Source organism: Chrysemys picta, chromosome 3 (genome assembly GCF_011386835.1).
Source record: "Chrysemys picta bellii isolate R12L10 chromosome 3, ASM1138683v2, whole genome shotgun sequence".
Taxonomy (NCBI): domain Eukaryota; kingdom Metazoa; phylum Chordata; order Testudines; family Emydidae; genus Chrysemys; species Chrysemys picta.
In genome coordinates, this window is record NC_088793.1 from 156,522,684 (window position 1) to 156,545,734 (window position 23,051).

General features: G+C 46.7%; 1 protein-coding gene across 7 annotated transcripts in view; it reads right to left on the reverse strand.

Moving 5' to 3' along the window:
- Nucleotides 1–1,048: 1,048 nt before the first annotated feature.
- Nucleotides 1,049–23,051, reverse strand: part of COQ8A (coenzyme Q8A) — a 73,129-nt gene continuing 51,126 nt past the window's right edge. For all 7 annotated transcript variants that reach the window (XM_065590564.1, XM_008175049.4, XM_065590566.1 and 4 more), the window contains 10 exons: nt 22,520–22,642; nt 17,078–17,163; nt 15,658–15,798; nt 12,240–12,321; nt 10,160–10,253; nt 8,694–8,835; nt 5,938–6,045; nt 4,506–4,571; nt 3,211–3,297; nt 1,049–2,483 (listed from right to left, as the gene is read on the reverse strand). In XM_065590564.1, coding sequence (XP_065446636.1) covers nt 2,184–2,483; nt 3,211–3,297; nt 4,506–4,571; nt 5,938–6,045; nt 8,694–8,835; nt 10,160–10,253; nt 12,240–12,321; nt 15,658–15,798; nt 17,078–17,163; nt 22,520–22,642 — 1,229 coding nt within the window. In that variant the 3' untranslated portion in view covers nt 1,049–2,183. The remainder of the gene's footprint in view (nt 2,484–3,210; nt 3,298–4,505; nt 4,572–5,937; nt 6,046–8,693; nt 8,836–10,159; nt 10,254–12,239; nt 12,322–15,657; nt 15,799–17,077; nt 17,164–22,519; nt 22,643–23,051) is intronic.

Genomic DNA, 23,051 nt, shown 5'->3' on the forward strand with positions numbered 1-23,051 from the left:
CTTTTCTAGCATGTCCTCTAAACTCGCTGGTTTAATCACTTTTTTAAAATCAAGCAGGCTACAACTTTCATGTGAAGCAAGTTCCATGTTCTGCCCATGCGCTTGGAAAAAAGGTTAAATTAGACACAAATAGGAGTTTAATTCCGACACTATTTTTTATAGTCTGCAGGAGAGGTCAACTTTGTACACTTACCAGATTACAGAAGGCTGGATAAGTGCAAAACTGAGGGACTGGGCATATTCCATCTTCGTGTTTACGAATTCTTTGGTTAGTGCCTGTAAAGTACTAGCAGCCATGCTAAATTCTGTTTAACAGTCAGCTGAGTGTATTAAAAGTCTAAGTATCAGGGGGTAGCCGTGTTAGTCTGTATCTACAAAAACAACAAGGAGTCTGGTGGCACCTTAAAGACTAACATTTATTTGGGCGTAAGCTTTCGTGGGTAAAAACCTCACATCTGAAGAAGTGAAGTTTTTACCCACAAAAGCTTATGCCCAAATAAATCTGTTAGTCTGTAAGGTGCCACCAGACTCCTTGTTGTTTTAAAAGTCTAAAATACACATTTACGCACGGCCTTTTCCCATCCTGGGCAGATCAATGAGCTGACAGCTGTTGAGCCTACTCCATTTGATCCTGCTGGGAAGTAATTCCCTTTCAGCACCCAGTACCATCTAGACACAGTAGAACTGCACCACTGGCTTTAATTAAAGTATTAATGCAAGGGAAAGTTTTTCCTCCATGTGTTTCGGGAGGAAGGATGGAATGTGTCCACTCCAAGAGGCTCGTAATAAAGTGACATTCAAATCTATTCCCAGGCCATGGAGACTGAAATAGGCACTGATGGAAGGGATTCTTTTGCAAAATGACATTTCCCTTCCAAGAAAGAATGGAAGAAATACTGGAAGAGGTTCTCTGACCCTTCTCCTTCAGGCCCAGTTTCTTCTATTCATACTGTAAAAGAGTCTATCTGCTTGTATATTACCACTTGCTATTCTTTTACCCTGGTCATGGGAAGCAGAGGAGATGGAATAACTGCAGGCAGAAGCCCTCTGCACAAGCACTTTTTTATTGAAATCAGTAAGTCATACAGATACAAGAATTGTACAAAACCCTAACAAGTTAAGTTTGCTAGTCTGACTCCAATTCTTTAAAACTGTGCGTTTGGCTATAAACATGTAATACACATTTCAGCAAAAGCTTGAAATGCCCATAAGAGAATCCCAGAGAACGTTTCCCCCTTCCCTCAAACTCTGCATTGGAGGGCACAGGAAGGCAAAGAGACTAGTTTCTTTGCTGGGACTCTAACAAGCCAAGAAGTGTCAGGGCTTTGGCCATCAGGGGAGCTGATACATACCAGCTAGGGAAGATTCCCACTATTTGTGCTTATGCACAGCTCCTTTGCTTATACATTCAACTCAAAATTAAAAAAAACAACTGACTGACTTTCTGAGCAGGAGTTCTCTATGGATATGTTTAAATATAAATTTTGGCACCCCCTGCTCAGATAGTTTTAGTTTGCAAGCCGAAGACAGAAAGGGAGGCAGAAGGCATAAAATTTCATCCTATGTGTACACATCTTACATGATATCCCTGTCAGTAAAATCCAGGCTTCTCTGAAGGCCACCATTCATCTTACAAAACAGGGGTCTGTTCTAGGTTACCAGGTATGTCATTCTATAATTCACAGTATGAAAACCATTCAAATTCCACCTTAGCAAAAAGAAGGGGGTGAGGGGGAGTTGTTTTTTGTTTTTTTTTAATGATTTTCAGAGAATTATAAACAGGTTTCAATATAAACTAGACCTGGTTTTGTTCTCTCTAACTCTCCTCTCAACCCTGCCCAACACATTATAAAAACCCAACCACAGTATGCAGTCACCATCAATGTTAAAAATGCACTAGAGATAGCTGGTTGGTGCTTTGAACAGTGTGGAAGAACACAGCGAACTAAGCCCCACCACCTCAGGAGGACAATTTCTGTAAGCCATGGGAGTCTAATGGCAGAGTCTAGGACAGACCCTGTGTTAAAGAAAGACTTTGTCCTTGTGAAACAAACATTGAACTTCCAGCACACAGGCTGCTACATCTCAAGATGAGAATGTGGGGATGTGACAAACTACATTGCTCTTTGCTAGATACAGTATGATTGGGCCTTAAGAATGAGACACTTATTAGTTCATCTTCACTACTGCTCCTGCTCCTGTTCCTTGGCCCTCTTGCTCCAGTATTTGCTATAGGCCTCCTGGAACATGTTTTTGCAGGCGATTTTGGCCTTCAGTTTGGAGCATATGAGGAAAGAGCCCCCCATCTTCCGGTGGAGAGAGTAGGTCTCCTCTGGCGGAGGGACAAGCCGATGCTTCAGCATGACAGGGATCAAACCATGGATCTTTTCTGTGGTGCTCTGGGTGCCGAAGTCAAATGGCTCCTCAGACGCAAAAGCCTCTCCCAGGATGAGAACAGCTTCTAAGTGGGCATTTTCCATCTCCTGCCCAAAAACAAAGAGGAGTCAATAACACACAAGGATGACTCCAGTACCAGCTGCTTTTAACGTATGCAGGAAAAGAGTCAAAGACCAGGGGGCTAACGCTCAGCAGTAGGCAAGGGAAAGGTGGTGCCCTGCCCGAGGTAAAGTCCAGTCTCCAGCCCAGAGACCCGGAAAAACTCTAGAGTGGCTCACTTACAGATGTCTCACAGGAGACCTTGGGCCATTGAGTTACAAGAACTCAAAAGACTGTGCAACATGGAGGATTCAGCTGGGATAATGGGAGGGAGTAACCAGGACGAATGCAGAGTTGTGCACTAAGGACACTATTTACAGGTGCATTCATGCCCTGGGGAAAGGGATACAGATTCTTATTCTGCCTTTGGGCATGTGTGTAGGGCTCTCATCAAAGCCCGTGCTGCACAGATATAAAACACAAAGGTGGCTTTGCTGCAGCAAAGGAAGTGAAGGGAGAAGCTTGGATAAAATACATCCTGGCTACAGCCAGTGCTGTAGTTTTTCTAATTTCTAGCTCGATTTGAAGAGAGGCTGACTTAGCTGTGTCACAGAAATCCTGTATCCTTTCCTTCCCACTGCCAACCCCAAGAGTGCAGTTGTCATGGATTGTTGCTAGCTTCTCCCTATTACAGGATCCACAGAACATCAGACCCAAGGCACTTAAAGAGCTCTGCAGCTGGCCAGCAATAACGGGGAGGATTCCATTCCATACCTTGACTTCATAACCAGTAAGGAATTTCATTTCTATCGACTTCCTCAAAACTGTCTCTCTGTCCTGATCTGCAGCCGCCTTTATTACCTGAATAGGAAGAACACCATCAACAAGGAGACAGGAATCTTGCATCCAACACACCTTTACGCTACTAAGCAATTGCAGCAGCATTTGCTATCAAGCAGCCTGATTAGGTTCACACTCTTCCTTGCCCCTCCCCCAACTGCTTTGCGGATTGCATGGCACCAATCTGGAAAATGACCAGTTTCAGAATTAGTTGCATAAACGCATTTGCTGCAAAAAAGCCTTTCCTAGCAGGACTGGACTCAGTGGCCCACAAAACAAGTGGCCCTGCTTCCTGTGGAACTCAAGAACCAAATTTGCTTGGGGCACCCGCAGTTTTCGTAGAGACGGCAAGCCCCAGCTATTTGGACTTATTTTATGAAGTACAGAATTCAGTGCTCTGATAAAGGAAAGGACATGTAATTCAAATGGCTTAGTGATATTAATTGGCTGTGTCATACAATTTATAAGCAGGCTGAAGTTACAGGAGATGAGCAGAGTATGAAATGCTCCAGGTCCATGCATTTCAACCATATCGCTGAATTCCCAGCAGGCAGAAAGGTACCACATCTGTTAAGATAAGCACTACTGCTCAGAGAGCAATATTTCAATTTGCTGCAGTAGGGTTTGTACATGTCGAGTCAATGAAAGAGCCTGGAACTTCAGGAAAGAAGTCACTGTGGCAGCCAAGTCCTTATCACATAACTATTACACAGCAGGACAGCAGCTCCACTGCAGCCACACTAGTCTGCAGTAGCCAATTGTAGGTTCCCCGTGCCCCAAGCTGGGGAGAGCCGAGACTAAGAGTGGAGGGAGCACAAAGTAATAGGGATGGGGGAGGTGTTATTTCCTCACTGAGACATGTGGGGCCATATTCCACTCTCAAGGTGGAGTTACACAGGGGAAACCCAGGGCAGGAGTTGGACCTTTATAGAGCAGCAGCCTCAGGTCTCCTTGTTTGAGATGTAAACTTACAACAGGATAACTGGGATAGCGGCAGGTTTGTGAGGGATACAGGGGAATCTAGGAGAAGGGGGCAAAGTTGTGGCATGATCTCCTTCAACATGCCCCAGGCCGGGTTTCCTCCCAGGAGCAGATTCAGCTGCAAACAGAAGTGCGCCTCAAACATGCAAGATCTTGAGACCCGACAGAGCCTTGAGTTAAGCAGGGCTGTGCAAGTGGCACTGTTCTCCCTAGCATAGCAAGGCTACGTGTGCAGCTGGAGTCCTCACCTCAATGTAGAGGTCAGTGAAGTCCTCGTCAAACCCACGAGTTGCGCCGAAGTCCAGCAGGGCCACCTGAATATGGATAAACCCTTCTGCATTACAGTAGAAACCACTGCAAAAGAGTGCAGCCAGGCGTGGGAAGCCTACGGCAGTGTTTCATTTAGCTCAATTATCACAAGTCACACGGGGCTGGAGATCCTTCCAAAGCATCTGAATTTCCACTTGACTCCCTCCTTACTGGTTAGGACTGGCAACATTAAACCCAGTAACATACTTCATAGCATCTGGCACATTAGAGAGTCATTCCTAGGCACATACATATGCTCAGACTGCAGAGGAGTCACCACCTATGATATCTGATGGGTTTGTAGCTCCCACACTAATAGGTTCTGCTCTGGAGCACATCAGCAAAGAACCTTGCTTCAAGCATTTACAAATACGGAATTCAGCCAGTCCAAGATTTCCTAGACAGCCCCTAGCACCAATGCCATTTCCAAACCTACCTGACAAGGGCACAAATATATTCAGCAACCAGACCCCTGGAGCACGAGGAAAGAAATTCTGACCATATAGGATCACCTCACTAGACATCAATATGTTTAGCATAGCACAAATGGCAAGCATTTGACTGAGGTGTCCCTTACTCAATAATATCTTAACTGTTCTTATGGTAAAGAATACGCATGGCTGAGATTTTTCAGGGACAGATTTCAGTAAAGTCAGAACTCTGGGTCTTAGGAGACTGGTCTTGGATACAGGGCAGAGCGGGTGGGCAGCCAGGGTAAAAGGGACCCATTCTCCCCCCACCATCAGCTGATGAGGAATGAAGAAAGAGGCCGATTCCATCAGCGTGGCTGGATAGCAGCAATGTTCATTCTCAGCCCTTTGAGGAAGCAAAATGAGACATCCGTTGATATTTCCCGTTATGCTTCCTTGTTTGTAGTGAAGCTGGAGGACATGTAAAAGCTGGTGCCCTGCCCATGCAAAGGTCTTCTGAGGGTGCTGGCAAGACAGCTAGCTCTGCTGGCATCTCTGCCTACTGTGACTGGAAGTTTCACTTTCAGGAGACAGTGGTCAATGGAACTGGGGTACGTAAGATCTTACTCCCTCCTCCCACTAGAAAGCCGCAGACTCCAGCATAAGCATATTGCTGCTGAGGAGCATGGTACAACATTGCTTCACACAATATACCCAAAGGCCAGGGGCTCTGCTCTCTGGAGGTCACTGAAATAAGCCTACTTGTTCTCCCAACAGACTGCAGTGTTGTGAAGACCTCACACCCCTCTTTGATAGATAACCCACAGCCCCTGCCTACCTTGGGTCTGAAATAGAAGGTTCTATAAAAGAGGCGCAATAAGAGACTATTTAGCTTTGGGGGTGGGAGATCGTCAAACAAAAATTCCTACCTAGTATAGGACCAGCTGGTTGCTGGGCTTACCTTGTGCAGCTGTGGGTCATAGAAGAAGTTAGACCAGTTCGGATCAGTCTGCATGAACCTGAACTCAAACAGCTCCCGCAGGCACAGAATCAGGATGTTGGAGCAGATCTTTGGAAGCACAATGAGGGAGAGAGAAAATGGGTGAGGAAAGCAGCAAGTCACAGCTATCCAAGTGTCAGACACACCACCCACCCCAGATTTAAGTGCACAGGAACTACATCAGCATGCTGGCCAGGTGCTGAGGGAGGAACAGTGTGGTACCACCGTCTCTACTGGTGCTGAGATACATCTGGCCTATTCTCCCCCAGGCACAGAACACCCGCTGACCTCAAACCACCAGTGGGAGTTCTGTGCAGGAAGCTGCTGCAGAACCACATGCTACATGTCTCATTTAACACTAGCACTTGTCTAGCTGGACAGCTGACAAGACAATAGAGGCCCCGTTACTGCTCACTCCTCATGGCAATTTCTCATCTCCCTCAAATGCTGATGACTGTGCTTTCAGAGCCAAAGGCGGCATGTGCACACATACATGCCCAACATATGACTAGGCCCCTGTTGTCTACTTAGGCCCCTGTTTTTTTCCTAGAAAGTGAAGCTTTTAATAGAGTTATGGAAAATTCAGCATGAGCATTTATCCCCCACCTAGCTGCTCCCAGTCACAAAAGCTCCATAGGAGACAATGAAAGGAAGGACTTGTTTTGTGGTGATCCCTTGCTAACTGCTGGAGTCCGAGAACCTCGATGCAAATTCTACACTAGTGCCAACTGTAAGACATGGACTTGCTGGCTAACTGGAGGTTAGCATCAGCCCCCTGCCAATCCCCATGTGGTGAGATACACTCCTCTTGCTCAAGACACAGCACACACAATATCTACCATGCTTTCTTTGTTGATTAGAAGGAAGTTTGCTAAGTGGTAGTTGCAGACAGCAGCCTCCAGGGGGCATCAAACAGAAGGGGGGCACCAGAGAGAGAGAGAGAGAGAGAGAGAGCGCGCGCATCACTGCAGGTACTTGAATACACAGTCTCTCAGTTCTGCTGGCCTGCCCAGCTTTTACAGGATGTATGGTCTCTCACAGTAAGTCTCTCCCTGGTGTCGCCAGGGCAGTAAGGGGAGCTCTTCACAATGCAAGGAGATCCAACAGTGCAGAGACTGGGGAGGCCTGTGGAGCAGCAATTATAGTTCACCCTTGTGAAAGAATCCTGTAGAGCTTAGTCAGGATGAAATCAACGAAGTTCTATAGAAATGTAACAGGGCTCTAGGGAAGTTATCCTTAAAAACCTAAGGAAGTAATAGAGAACAAGACTATCGATCAGCGTTATGAACCTTACATAGAACGCTGCAATATAGAGTTTTCTATACAATTGCTCAAAAAAAAAAAAACCACACCTATAGAAAAGGGTCTCGCTCTCAAATGCTACAGGATTCTTTTATAAAGAGGCAATTGTGTCAGAGCCTGTTTAACAGAGAACTGCCTCTAGTCCCAATGGCAGGGTCACCGCCTGCTTATTCTGAAAATCTTTAGCTTCCACCCAGCTATTGTCCAGTGTTGGATAGAAGGCAACTGGTTTTAAACACCCCATCCAAGAGTAATAATGTAACACTGAACACGAGCGAAAACTGGTGCAAGTCAGTCACATTTGGGCCAGGAGGACATGGGCTAGAGAGTCACTAAGTCAGCCACTTGGACACTGTGCAGAGTAAGGGACAGACCCCACATCATCTCCCTTTGTAAGTGGGAAATGCTTTGTTGTCAGGTGGGCTATTAAAAAACCATCACCAAACACACAAGCAGCCACATTATCACGAATGACAAGTTGAAGAACAACCAAACAGCCCAGAGGTCATAGGCAACTGGATCTGGCACAGCTCCAAGTACAGTGTGTTGCTGGGATCTGTTTATCTATAGGAACATACTCTGTGCACTTCCTCAGTGACCTGCCAACAGCTGATAGCTCACACCAGCCCATAAACAACTCAATCCAAATACCAGGGCAGTTATTTCTGCTAACTGAGCAACAGCCAGAGCTGCCTGCCCTGCTGTAACTCTCCATCCCTTGCTATATTCAGCACTGATGCCTTCACATCCCTCCCTTCTGCTTGTTTACTGAGAGGTACTTTTCCAATACCCTTGTGCTACACAAGCCAATCCAGCAGGGGAAGCTATATTTGACTGCTAATGCAATGGGAAGAGAGACATTTCTGTGCTCTTGTTTCAAGACAGCAACTGCAAGCAAAGAGTCCCTCTCAACAAGCTGGGAACCTCTCCCAAGGTCAGGTCCATCCCTTGAGAAGTAGAGAAGAGGGGCTGCCTCTCATTAGGGTAGCAATGCAGCATGCTGCTTCAACTGTATAGTGATACACAGCACAACAGAAAGTCTGAAAGAGCTGGGGGGCCAGGACATGCTCACAGACATCTCCTTGGACAATCAAGGCTCCACTGCCATTTACTCCCCCCAGCCCAGAGAGAATGACCATTCTCTGTAATAATGCATGTTGACAAGGTCTAAACTCAATCACAGAAATTGCCAGAATCACCGTTACAATCCATAAAAGCCCAACAATTATAATCCAGAGCTGCCTCTCTCAAAAGACCACAAAAAGAGTCATCAGTGTTCCCCTGCCCTAGCAGTTCTCCCTCCACCTTGCAATCTGTAGTGATCAAGTCACTGTCACAAACAAAGGCTCCAAGACAGTGACCAAGCAAACACGGCTCCCTCACTGCACCCAGCCACAGCAGTGCTGGGGTAATACCTCATTCCGGATTTCCTGGCTCAATCCTTCTGCTTGGTCCAGCGGGAACCCAGACACCAGATCTGTGGTCAGGACATGCTGGCTGCACAGCTCATCCACTACATCAGGCACGTAAAAGAAAGGGTGATCCTTCAACAGCTCCCTGGGGACAGCAAGGAAAGGGTTAGGAGATCCCAAGGAGGCAGTCACTTCTGCAGTGTTGCAAATACAAAATCTCCTTACAAGCAGAGACCAGCTGCCTAGAGGTCACCCAAATGCCCTGCACTGGCACCGCCTGGGGTCCCCAGCTCCTGCAATGTGGGATAGGGAGAGAGGAATCCCTCACATTCAGCAGCAGAAACTAATCCACCTGGTTCAAGCCACTGATGGCTCTGAAGGGAGACTCCATCTAATCCCAGCCAGGACTGTGGTTACTAGAAATGCTCAGAGCTCCCTGGAAATGGGGGACCCACCAAGTTCCCTTTCCTCTGCCTGGGAGAGTTCAGACTGCATGCAGAAGCAAGGCTGGCAGTGAAGGCAGTAAGGGTGACACCTGCTGCCACTGGGGATGGAAGTGTCTTGCTACTAGGAACTTCCCCCACAACAGGAGAGCACATGTGTAGCACAGCAGGGTGCCTGGAGAGGGCGCCCCCCTGCAGGGGTACCAAGTAGGCTCAGGGACTAAAGAGAGCAGGGAAGGCAGGGGCAATTTTTGAAAAGAACCAGATGACATTGTCATGAGGGCACAAGCTTTCTAACCTTAGCTACTCCTGCCCCAAGGAGCCCAGACGGCCCCCTTGGCAAGCACAGCGTACATGGCAGAGCCAGCCAGCAGCTATGCCCAGGGACAAAGCAGGGGACCAAGGGGAAGAGGAGCTTGTCTCCCATCTCTCCCCCACATAAAACAGCCAGGCTGCGCTCACAGTGAGTGCACTCCACAGCAGGGCAGGTGGAGACAAGGGAAGCAGAGCTGTGCTCTTAGCATCAATCACCTGAATGGGCTGAGAAGTCTGAAGGGAGGCATTTACAGTGTCAAAGAATACAAGCAGGTTTCTACCATCAGGCCAAGAGTGCCCAGCAGGCAAAAAAAAAGCAATTCAGTCCTGCCTCAGCAGCTGGCAGGACCCCTCCCCAGTGGCCAAACAGGCAGTTTCACCAATTGTGCCCTGCATCAGAGAGAGCAGCAGCTGCTCTGCCTTACTCCTAGCTGGGCACCACTAGGTGTCCAACCAACAAAACCAGTTCCAAAAGCAGGGAGCTACACTGGGGGTGACTGGGAGCATTTTACACACCTGCAGTTTTAAAGAACTACCCTTCCCCCCCCCCATGCCCACGCATCTCCTGCCCCCGGAGCATGCATACCCAAGAACTTCTGGGAGTCAAGGCCACTGCAGAAGCCCTAGCACCAGGAGTTAAATAATGGGGCCCCTCCTCCCAATATCATGCACCCAGGGGAGAAGCGTCAGAGGGCACCACTGTGAACGCACTTGAATTTCTTAGCACAGGCAGCTTCTCTCTTGTAATCACACTCCATGGCCAATTCTCTGCTCAAAACTTCAATCATGTGCTCATGAAACAGACCTAGAAACAGAATTGCAGAAGGAAGAAGATCTTTAGGCAGTATCAGGCATAGGAAATGCTTAGTGGTTCAATAAGGAGCAAGCCACTGGCGGAGAAGAGAACTTGCAAGGCAAACAGCTTGGAGCCAAGGCAATGCAGCCTCCCCAGGTGGCTCACATTTCTGATTCCATGCGTAATCACAGTGACCAAGTTTGGTTCACTCTCATTCCTCAGTCTCTGATCCGAAAAAGCAACTTGTGTTCACCAGGCCAGCGAGGGCTGGGATTGTCCTGGGGGCCACATATGCAGGACCCCATTCCCCAGGTGCCAGATGGGATAATTCCTCTCACTCAGCAGCAACCCTTTCCAATACACTTAGTGGCAGCATGTACAGAATCCCACCCAGCTCTTCAACTACTGCAACGGTGGGGGTGGGGGAAGAAATACATATGCCCTTGTCAGGGATTACACATTTGTATTTCAGGTCAGGGGAAGGGTCTGACCATGGTTGTTTTCTTCCCTGCCATCTTCACCTCCATAGCTGGAGAGAGCGGGGAATGAGTACAGTTGTAGGACACGAAGAAGAGAATGGATTTTGCTGAACACTGGAATTTGTGATGGCAAATAATAGGCATTAAAGAGACACTCCATAAGTCAACGTCCACGCTGTGCACACACCGGTGCAGGAAGTCACCAGAAGCAAGTTCTCTCAGGCACTGCTCAAGCCAGGCAAGAGTCCCAGTAGGTCCCCTCTGCACAAACAGGCAGAGAAAGGGGTGGCCTTGTACACTCCCTATTGAGCACACATCCCACCCCTGACCCAGACACCCCCGCCCCTCCACGGGACGGTTTCTACATGGGGCTCCCCAGCCAAATAGGTATTTGATTATCGAAGCGTTAATGGCAACACACACCCATTAGGCACAGACTCCACACCAGGAAAGCTGGGCAGAGAGAGAGAGTTCCCTGTGCTTATGCTAGTGAAATGACTCATGCCTGTTGCACATGGGCGTGCAGCGCTCTCTTCTGGAGCACGCAGCATTTCCACATGGAATCCTCCTCCCAGGTGCTGCTGCTCCTAGTCTAGATCAGCAGTTTCTCTGGAGAATGAAAAATCTGTGTCCAAAGACTACGAGTATCACATGCCATGGCCCACCCAGAAAGAGCTCGATGGAACGTTCTCTTTTACATGATCTGCCTCTTTGGCTAAGGCTCTGATTGTGGGAGCACTAGGTTTCCGAAGGGCTCCACAGGGCCTGTTTTTGGCATAAGGGACCTAGGAAGGTCACCCCCTTAAATGAAGAGTTTGTTCCCACTCACAATCAGTTTAGGATGCTGGAAGAAAGTGACAAAGGTCAGCTCAGTCTTTTTGTTTTGGGGTCACTATCCTAGAGGTCTGCTCAGACCTAGTTTTTAGCCACGCCACGGACTCGACCAGGTTGAGTCGTTTTTCAATCCAACCCAACCCTTCCCTTGTGAATCTGAGTCACTGCCACTGCCTCCAGTTTGTGAGGTCAGAGCAACAGCAGATGCATGCTCTGCTCCTGACATCCACCGCCTTCTGCTGCTCTACATTCGCACTGCGACACCTCCCCACAGACAGGAGGAGGAGTCAACCCAAACCCAAAAACCCCCGGTTCTTTTCCCACCTGACCCAGACCGGGCATTTGTAGTTGGGTCTCACTGAGTTTGGGTCAGGTTGCAGGGCTCTAAACCGTAGGCCTGCATGACTAAGATCTTAGCTGTGCCAACCACAATGAGGAGACATGGGTCTTGAGCAGCCCAAGACCCATTATGTTTATGATGGTGCAGCACTGAACTGGTGGTGGGGAGAGGTGATGCAAAGAGGCCCAGCACAGATGCTGATTGTTAAGGAGGTGGCTATGTAACCAAGGAGAGGTACTAGTAGGTGTCTGAACCATCCCTCCTCCTCCCAACCTTGCCTCACAGGACCCTGCAGGATGTTTCTATCCTGGAAGGCTTCAGCCAGCATGCCGGTTACTTTACCTTCTGGGAGAACGTTGCTCATGCTCAGGACGGTCATCAGATTGCTAACATCGCTATTGATGCTCTGGGCTACACCAGGGTACTGCAGGGGAAGAAGGGCAAGGACATCAGTGAAAACAGACCATTCCAGGGTTAGGGCACCTTTAGGCTACTGCAGGACTCTCTACCATAACCAGAATATCACTTACAATAGCCACCAATACCTCCCACCTCAAAAATACACCCAAGCAGAGCTTCCTAACACCAGAAGAGAGAAGACTCAATGATTAAGAAGTCCACTATGGACCGCACTATGTAAATCTATTACCTGGAAGGTGCTCAGACATATGACGCAACACACAGAACAAACCCCTTAGAGAGATGTTAGATTCTACCCTAATCTCCCTGCAAGTAAAATGACCAGTTATGATTTTCTGAAGTAGGGATCCCAAGAGAAATAAATGCCCATGAGATACCAGACTCTCACTTCACTATCACTGCTGAGACACGGCAGACTGACTGCCCTGGAGACTGAAGCCCGTTGCTTATCCACAGAACAGAACTGCATGGAGAACAGCAGAGTAAGCGTAACCTGCCCTGCATGCCGATGTGCTCCAACCCTGAACTGGCAAGAGGTTGGATCAGTTTCCTCACCTGTTCAATACTTCACTTCTCTACACAGGACTGTCAAGAAGGGAGCCAATTCCACACTGTTTTTTTGTGATTTGAACACCTGTCAACTGGGAGTTAAAATGACACCATGATGGTAACCTTCCATCACTATTAACTTGGCCTGAATTCAAACAGATGCCCTAGAAATGAAAGGCTCTAGGTCACATCACCAATCCTCTAAACCAGCCAGTATCCACAAAATATCCCCTGCTTACAAAAGGTGCCCACAAACGACCAACTCAGGTGGAGACATAGATCACAGAGGGAAGCATCAAGACCTGCACACATGGCTTAAGATCTGTATCAACAGGACATTTAGCTCATCTAGATCAGTGGTTTTCAAACTTTTTTTCTGGCGACCCAGTTGAAGAAAATTGTTGATGCCCGCGACCCAACAGAGCTGGGGATGAGGGGCTTGGGGTGTGGGAGGGGCTCAAGGCTGGGGTAGGGGGTTGGGGGGATGAGGGCTCTGGCTGGGGATGAGGGGTTTGGGGTGTGAGGAGGCGGCTCAGGCAGAGGGCTGGGGTGGGGCCGGGAACAAGGGGTTGAGGTGTGGGAGGGGGTCAGGGCTCTGGGCTGTGGGTGCAGGCTCTGGGGTGGGGCCAGGGATGAGGGGTTTGTGGTGCAGGACGGGGCTCTGGGTTTGGGGGGGGGGCTCAGGGCTGGGGTAGGGGATTGGGGCATAGGCTTACCTCCGGCAATGAGTGGCGCAGCTGGGGTGCAGAGGCAGCTTTCGTGTCTTTCCTGGTGCTGTGCCCAAGGAACCAGACAGCAGCAGGTCCGGCTCCTAGGCGGAAGCGCCAAAGCGGTTCCACGTGGCTCTTGCCCACAGGCATCACATCCCCCAGCTCCCATGGGCTGGAAACCAGCCAATGGGACTCCAGAGCCGTGCTCGGGGAGGGGCAGCACATGGAGCCCCATGGCCCCCCTGCCTAGGAGCTGGACCTGCTGCTGGCCGCTTCCGGGGCACACCACGGTGTCAAAACAGGTAGGGGACTACTAGTTTTTACTGGCCAACCGCCAGGGTCCCTGGGTGCTGAGCAAGGCGACCCAGTGCCTTGCATTCCGCGACCCAGTACTGGGTTGCGATCTGAAGTTTGAAAGCCACTGATCTAGATTACAAATGTATGACACTGAAAGCCAGTGCTTCCAACGACAGAATTCGTTTATATTAGAAGCACCAAATCCGTGTCAACATTGAAACTAGTCTGAACACACACACAGTTTGTGTTGCCCCTGTTGACTGTTTTAATTACTGACAGTTTTATTGTGCGTAAGTAAACAATGTCATGTATTTTTCTGACAGACACTGTTCAAATGCATGAAAGCTGCGACGTGGCTGAGTGCCTGCCATTTCAAATCTGACTCACAACCAGGCTGCCACAACAAGTCAAAGATTTTTAAAACAGCCACTGGGCAGCTAGTGAGGAGGACTATTTTCACAGGGAAAGTCACCTAAAGGTGAATTCTGATCTATTCTTCAACTGTCCTATATGCTATTAGGAACATACGAACTATCATTCCAGATCAGACCCATGGTCCACTAATCCAGTATTCTGTCCGACAACAGCCAGAACCACATTCCTCCGAGGAAGGTACAAAAAAACCCACAACAGACTGAAGTGAGCTAGACTGTCCCTTATGAAGATCTCATCCTAATCCCTAATAGCTAGAGACTGGTTTAAACCCTGAAACTTGTCCTTCCAATGCTCTGTGCTTTACTCCTGGGGGAATTCTGCACCAAAAAATTAAAATTCTGCAAAATTCTGCATATTTTATTAGTCAAAACACCACAACAATCATGCCCGTTTCAATTATTTTGGTAATTTATTTAAACTACAATACAATGGATGGAGAATGGGAGTGGGGAACATTTGAGGAAATCCCCAAACCCCCTCTGTCTAATAGTAATGTAGCTAGTATTGACCCTTTATTTCTAGTTATTAGTCAACAAATATACACAGCCATATGTTCAGTATTACATAAGAGGCAACTGAAGAGCAAATGACGGCTGGGGAATCAAACTCAATTTATATTGGCTACTGACCATCATCAGGAAGGTCAATAGTAAACAGCTACCAAACCACATTTTGATAGGAGAAATTTTCAGTCCAAAAATTTAGACCAGTTCTAATCACTAAAGCACCATAAGCATTTATATGGCCATACCATCCTTTACAATAAGATTCCTTTACACCACTCTGGCAAGGAAAGGAAGCTTAAAACTTTTACACCTGTTTTATGCTCCTGCGGGAATTCACTAAGAATGTTGTTAGTGAATTGTTCCCAATGGGAACCACCAAGCAGGCAGGCTGCTACATTATGCTCTGCCTGAGGGGACAGAGTCCCTCCACACCAGGTACACTACAATAGCAAGCCAGAGGGACAGTCTCTCTCATATTCACTCGCTTGCACACCCGCCCAGCACGCTGGTTTACATCTCCGCTGGCTACTTTGGGCTGCCAGGGAGGAGCAAGCGACCGCTCTTGCGGCTTCCCTTTGCCTCCCCTCAGAAGTCATTTTTTCTGTGGGGAAGCAAAGAAATATGTGGACAACATAAATCCTGCACTCGCGCAGTAGCGCAAAAGTGCTTGCACCTAATTAACACAGCCCTGGGCATGCATATTATTCATACAACACTTCAAAACCCTCTTTCTATAGTAAATGTGATACGTCTGTGTAGAGGGGAATGGAGCCGGAGGGGATTTAGGGCCTAAACAGGAGTTCATGGTGCCCATCTTAGAACCAAGAGAAACTGCAAACCCACCTGGATCTTCATGGCAACTTCTTTACCATTCTTCAAGCGTGCCAGGTGAACCTGGCCAATGGAAGCGGCAGCAAAGGGACGCTCTTCAAAGTACTCCAGTTTATCCCTCCAGTTGGGACCAAGGTCGTCGTTCAAAGTTTTCTAGAGACACAGAAAAAAAATCAGGATAAAGAAAAGCTAAGATCTGAGCCAATGGAAACCACCCAGTTCCTCTGAGATGCCTGGCAAGGTCCAGAGAGCCTCAGTCTGAAAGCCCCCATGCTTTCTAGATCATCTTCCCTTTGTAGCCACTGCAAATCTAGCCAGAAATATAACACAGCCTATCCCCAAATAAATTCAGTAAAATTCAGGCTCAAGCCAAACAGGCACAGTCTTGCTCAATCTACAGAGACATGCAATGCAGTAGAGGACTAAGATCTTAAAACAAAAACATGCAGCTACAGAAGGAGTTGGTTATCAGGGTATCAAGGCCTTTTATCTTGTTGTTTTTCACCATCTTCCAGAAAAAGAGGGGGGAGGGGGAGAAGAGGGCAAGGGGATATTCCCTCTTTATCATCATTATTCATCTTTTCTGCCATGCTGCCAGTCTGAACAAGAGCAACCCAGGCATATGGCAGAAAACCGCTCTAGGGAGGTGCAGGATATAGAATAGTACTTGTAATCTGCTCTTAACAGCATTTTGATATACCATCAACCTGTTATTTCACTTTCCACTCCAAACACGTGTGGAAGCTTACTTGGTCAGAGTCTTATGGGGAACAAACAATTCTCATGGGTTAATCTGCCTCAATCCCCTTTACTGATCTTTATAGTTAAAAAAAAAAAAAAATCAAGGATGGCAAAAAACTCATGTGCTTCATTTTGACCCTGCTTGAAAGCGGGTGAAATTTCACCGTGAAAAGTTATAAGCTAAAATCTTCATTTTGCCATATTGACCGTCTCAACTTTCAACCACTGACTTTCCATGGGGCTGAGACACCTAAGTGTCTGAGTCACTTTTGAAAATGGGACTTAGGTGCTTTTGGCAATTTAACCCACTCCTGCTTAGGAAAGGCTGGAAAAAGAAGTAAAGAAAAAAAGCATAACAAATGGAAAATGTAATGTACATAAACAGCCCCCGTTATGCCAGCCTAGCTTTGGGGGTGGTGGGTCCCAGCACTAATACAGAGAATACTCAGCACAGTACTGAATTTCCTGTGGATGGGTTTAAGTTACTGGGAAAGAAAAGCTCGCTTAATCAAGTTTCGTAAAACCTTTCAGCTCCACTAGCTGCACCCATGTCTTATAAAAGTCAAAATATTTACTGAAAGAGTACTCTAAAAATACCAGCCCCTGCCTTCACCTGGGGCAAGTCACAGGGTGTGTTTATTCATACTCCTACACCCTCTCCCCCTGTTAAGTAGGACAGAATATTCCTCACCATCATTTGCTTTATTGGCATGAAGTCTGCACTCTGACGTACACGCTCAAAAATCTTCTGGAGATGAGGGTTGATGAAGGCGTTATCTGCCAGGAGGAAAGTACAAGCTGGTTAGAAAGAGCGAACTACACTCACAGAAACTCTCACTTATAAACATGCTTCTAATGACTAATGTGCATATGGACCCATTAGGTCTCTGTACCCCAAAGCCCTCTCTTGTCAATTACAACTCTTCAGGTGTACTGCTAGGTACAGAAGCCAAGTCCAAGATTACACTGTCAGCATTAGGATTCAAAATTCTTCCCAACGCTGAAAAAAATACCAATACTCCCCCACACAGAGCATTACATTTGGGAAGTTGGGTAACCAGTACAAAAGACACCTGCACAAATCCTGGGGCAAGAGAAGTGGCAGGAGCAAAGGGTGGTTGGGGACAGAAGAGCTGGGGCAACACAGCTTGCATTTTGTCCCCATCCCTCCAGACCAGAACAGAGTGACCCATGACTGTGCTGCAGCATTGGAGAGGGATAGCTCAGTGGTTTGAGCATTGGCCTGCTAAACCCAGGATTGTGAGTTCAATCCTTGAGGGGTCCATTTAAGGATCTGGGGCAAAAAATCTGTCTGGGGATTGGTCCTGCTTTGAGGAGGGGGTTGGACTAGATGACCTCCTGAGGTCCCTTCCAACCCCCTGATATTCTATGAACATGGTTGCAACAAAGAAACTGATCAGTACTGTACTTTTCCACACACCCTTCCCCATCACAGTCACAAACTGAAGCATAAAACTCTTGTAAGAATAAAATCTCTCAACACACACTATATTCTACTATTGGTTTTCCAATGTTAGTCTGCTTTGTTCACAAAGATGCTGATGAAACATCAGCATGTTCTATGGCAATCCTGCTGCTACAGGAATGCGGGGAGGAATTATTTGTGGTGCTGCACCTCACTAAGAATTGTGGTAGTTAGGGATAAATACAAAACAATGAAATGGCATTTAACACAACACACAATGTACTGCACAGGTCTGTCCCCCACATGTCCAAAATTAGCACAGCATTTGTATACTGATACAGTCACTATACCACAATGTGTACAAGCTTAATTCTGGCTGATTGGGACTTCTCTACAGGATTGTGTGATACGAAAGATTAATACCCAGTCACACCCCAAGCACCAAATTTTGGCTGAGAAAATGAGATTCCATCTCTGTCACCTAAGAGTGCACTCTCTTGGAGGAAGAAAGGTACTTCAGAGACAAGACACACACTTTATCAGATGTTGAACCAAATAATCCCTGCATCTCCTGAGATGTCTGTGCAGTAAGAGGACAGTGGTTCATCATACAACTGACACTGTTCCCAGCAGCTGTATGATGCCTGGAGAGAGCTGGACATGCAACAGGTACTTTTAGTTCATTAGTTTTATCATCATTACTTATGTCCAAAAAATGCAAAGAATTTTGTACATTTATAAATATGTTCTAGTTGAGGATGCTTAATAGCCACTGTCTTGTGGTAGCAGCATGGTGCTATCAGAACCAGCCAACAAAGATGCCAGCTCAGATATGACTGCAGAGCAATACAGTGCCAGCAGTGAAGTCAGCAATACTGCAGGGAAAGGACCATGTTACAACGTCAACAAATGTGCTGCTGAACAAGGCTAAGCCGCTAAGTGGTGAACTGATGAGATTGTCCAGAAGCTAAACAACGTAATTGTAAAATCCAGCAATACAGGCTGGAAGACAAATTCACCCCTGGCAGAAGCAGCTGCAATCTCACTGACTTCAATGCATGCACTTGTGCTTGTGGTGAATGTGGTCCCAAGGTGCTCATTAACACATGTGCACATGCACCCCAATCTAACAGTTCCTGCTAACTCAGCCAACTTCTAAAACCAGGGCCAGGAGATTTAAACAAGTGTGGTATACCAAGACACACCAAATGCAAGTTATTCTCCTGGGGATACCCAATGGTTTCCTGGAAAAACAAACAAACCAAGGAAAAAAGGCAGAGTAGCCCATACATGTGACCTTGCCAGACCACAAGGTGGCAGGAATTGCACGAGCTCTGATGTCTCAGCAGCCAACCCAAGAATCAGATCCATCACAGGATGGTGGCACCTACATTTTGCTACCACTGTCAGCAACGAAGTTACTGCAGCCCTATCTTCCCCCAGAATAACAATATAGCAACCACTCCATACAAGAGGTGAGGGGGAGAAAACCTACCATTAAAATGCCTGAAGGTCTATAAATATTAGAAAGACAAGGTGGATGAGGTAATATCTTTTATTGGACCAGCTTCTGTCGGTGAGACAAGCTTTTGAGCTCTCCTGCAACAGATATGGCTACAACTACACTGCCAACAAGTATTAAAGACAATTAAGTCAACTAGTAAATGTTTAACTCTCATATTAGAAGGCAGGAAAGAGAAAGAAAATCCAGAGTGCTTCTGCTCCTCAGATCCAGAAGTCAGCACCTGTCCTCCCTTGTCCCCATGATTTCAGAGTGCACACAGACCAATGACTAAGCACTTGACCATTGCAACTCATTCTAACATGCAAAGTATTTTAAGCATATCCCCTCCAGCAAGTAATCTGGCTTCAGGACTATGCACTGAATCAAGGCTCACTCAACTCTGGACATTTGGATCACTGGCTGCACAAGGTGAAGGGCTAAAGAGTTCTCCCTGAAAAATGCACTAGAGCAGAGGTTGAGGAGGAAGATACCATTCCTTACTCCACTTCCATCCCGGCACCTCTCCACACATCTGGCTTTGTTGGGCAACAGACCACAGAAGCAAGGTAGTGTGTTTCCTGAGGGTGAGGCACCTGAAAACAGATGGCAGCCTGTAAAACTGAATCAACTGCTGCAGATAAGAGCTCAGAATGAGCCACTCTATAAAAATAGATTCTGTTTAGCACCACTTGTCTCCCGTCAGCCTGTGCTCTCTTCAGAGGCCCTTTAAAATCTCCCCCGGCATTTCTGGAAGGTAAAGGTCAGGCAAAGGAAAAGCCCAGGAGGAACCACCACCTCTCAGCTGGCTTTGTTAGCAATGTCTTCGCCCTTTTGTTTGTTTTTTAAAAGCCCAACTTAGAAGGAACCTGTAGAGAGACAAGGTAGGTGAGATAATAGCTTTTACTGGACCAACTTCTGGTGGTAAGAGACAAGCTTTTGAGCTACACAGAGCTCCTCTTCAGGCCACCGCCTGAAAGATTCAAGGACACTGCAGCACAGGGCTCCTTTCTCTGACTGCAGGTAGCCTTGTTCCCCAGAACCTTCCCCAAGCCATTACCCTTTCTGTTCAAATCTCTCCTAACACTAATTCTTTCACAAGCAAGTCAACTATTTAATACAAACACAACATGTAATTCAGCACTCTGGAATTGCCCATGACCTCACTGAGTAACCACATCATCTTTTCGTTGTTTTGGCTCTATAGATTGGGAGCTCTTTGGGGAAGTGACCTTGGTCTTGCTAGATTACTAGTCATGCAAAGTATCTAGCTCGCTTTTGGGAACCAAATTTGCAAGTCAACATCTGCGAAGTTCAAGCTGCAGCATAAAACTGACCAGCCGAGTGGCTCCGTATTAGGAGCAATCAGTATCTCTCCAGTTTATTCAGTCAAAAGGACATCCTGAATTTTCCAGCTGATTTTAACTGATTCATTTCAGTTAACTCAGAGCCTTTCCCCTTGGGGAAAAAGATTCTAGAGGTTTAAATTGAATCTGTTTAATTTTTTCTGAGCTTTGTTTTGTCACTACTGAGAATTAACATACAGGCACCACTCATTCAGCTTCAGGTGCTGCCTTTACAGCATAGAGAGAGTAAATACCAGTTAAAATACCTTTAAAAGGAACATTACTACTGATATTTTTAAAACTGATATGCTTAGCTTGCTATCTTAATTTTAGGCACTGCTGTCAATTTAAACCAAAGCTGCTACAATTGTGGATCTGTCCAAATAAGACATCAAGTGGCAGAACTGTTTGATTCCCTAGGAAAGCTCTTCCAATGTTTAATTACCTGCACTTAAAATGTAGACCTTATTGCTAGTTTGAATTCGTCTACCTTTAACCTCCAGCCACAGATGTCATTATGCCTTTGTCTGCAAAATTAAAGAACCCACTACTATCAAATCTTCTCCCCAAGTACATCCCTCAGAGGTGACCTGAGCACAGTCTACAATCTAAACTGATTGGTAAACAGAAAATGAAAGATTCTATTGTCCCACCAATCCAGTTCCCACTTTTCCACATTTTAACCCTAAGGACACAGTTCTTCTAGCTGAGAACAACCAACAAGACAACCCCTTTGCTTGTCAGTACTGCTCTAAGACAGATTTTGAACAGAATATGTTCCGAGAAACTGATCTCACGGTGAAAGTTTCTGTGGCTTCATTACCAATCCAGTCACCCAGAACTACAACTACAAAGACAGCTTCAATATAGCAGATGTACATGTGAATATGCAGGAAGATACAGAGCAAAATAAAGGGTTTGGAGGAAGGCATCAGGCATTTGGTACATGGAGAGAAGTTAAATGAGGTCACACCCACCCACCCCTGCAGCAAAACGAAGACGGTTTCCCAGACACAGCATTAGCCAGGTGGTGGAACATTCACTTTTCAATCACTCTTGCCAAGATGGGAATTCAGATTTCCCTGCTACACCCAACTAGGTTTGGGGTTACCATCGGCAGCAGTCTCTCGCCACCAGGAGAGTTCACAGGCCAGTGAACCTTGTGAACAAGCCAGGGAGAACTACACACACCATCACTGCACTAGATAGCACAATCTGTACCTTTTCACAGTGCAAGAGTTTGGAGGCGTACTTTAAAGGCTTGTGTTGATTGCAGGACTCTGCTCTCACCTGCCTTCTCCGTCTGGCTGGGAGGTTTACTTGTTCAATTTGACCAAACTCAGTCTTTAACACTTGTGTTAAGTTTCAGGATTTGATTTTTGCTTTCACTCAACCTCATGGTATAGGGCCATCTTATTTCAGGCCAATTGCAGAAGGGCTAACTAGGCTTTAGGTAGTTACTGGAGTCTGGCAGTCTATATGGGTCTCAATTCACGTTTACAGTATAAACATTGTGGGAGGAGAATGGATGTGTGTACAGAGAAGGGTCCGACACCCACATTCCCTGCCATTTCAGGAAACCACAGGGAACTGAACTAATCAGTCAATTGTGCAATTTTGTAATCTTCATTCTCCTATGAGGAAACTGCTCAGTTAACCTGTCACCGTTCACTGGAAGCCATTTGACTGACTGACAGGACAGTTTGCTGTGCTGCTGGCTTGTTAATCGATCTTGATGTCCAGTGTCTCTTATTAGCAATGACTTTACATCCTTCCTGCCCTCTGTGTACAGTAAAATGGATTGCCCCAGGTGAGTGACACTAAATAAAAGCTGAGAAGCACCAGAGACCCATTACTTACCTTGAATGCTCAACATCTGTCCTAGCTTCAGTGCAGCTCCCCGCACTTTGCACAGAGTTCTCACAATTCTTTCTGCATTGGCCTCTGACAGAAAGGGGCTGGAATCCATAACTGCTTTCTTTCCTGAGGATGGGAAGAGAGATTAAAATACTTTATGGATCTCAGTGTGATAGACTGTGCCATCAATGACCTCACCCCACCACATCATCCTATTTTACCCTACACCCCCTTCTCTCAAGAAATCAACATACCTATTTATCCACCATCCAGCATAAGGCCATTCCCAGAACACCTCAGAGAGGCAGCTTTGAGGCACGTATGACAGTCAGGGTCCAGACACCCCAAGGGGAGAACAGGGGGTCTGAACCCCCAAAAGTAAGCAATTGTATCAACTGGTTGTATACAATGGTATTGTATACAAAAATATGTTAAGTACAGTCTTTTATGAAAGCCTTTAATGCTTTGAGCTGGCTGGTCATTATGAGATTATACAGTTATGGTTATGAATGTATGCATGTAAATATATAAAGGA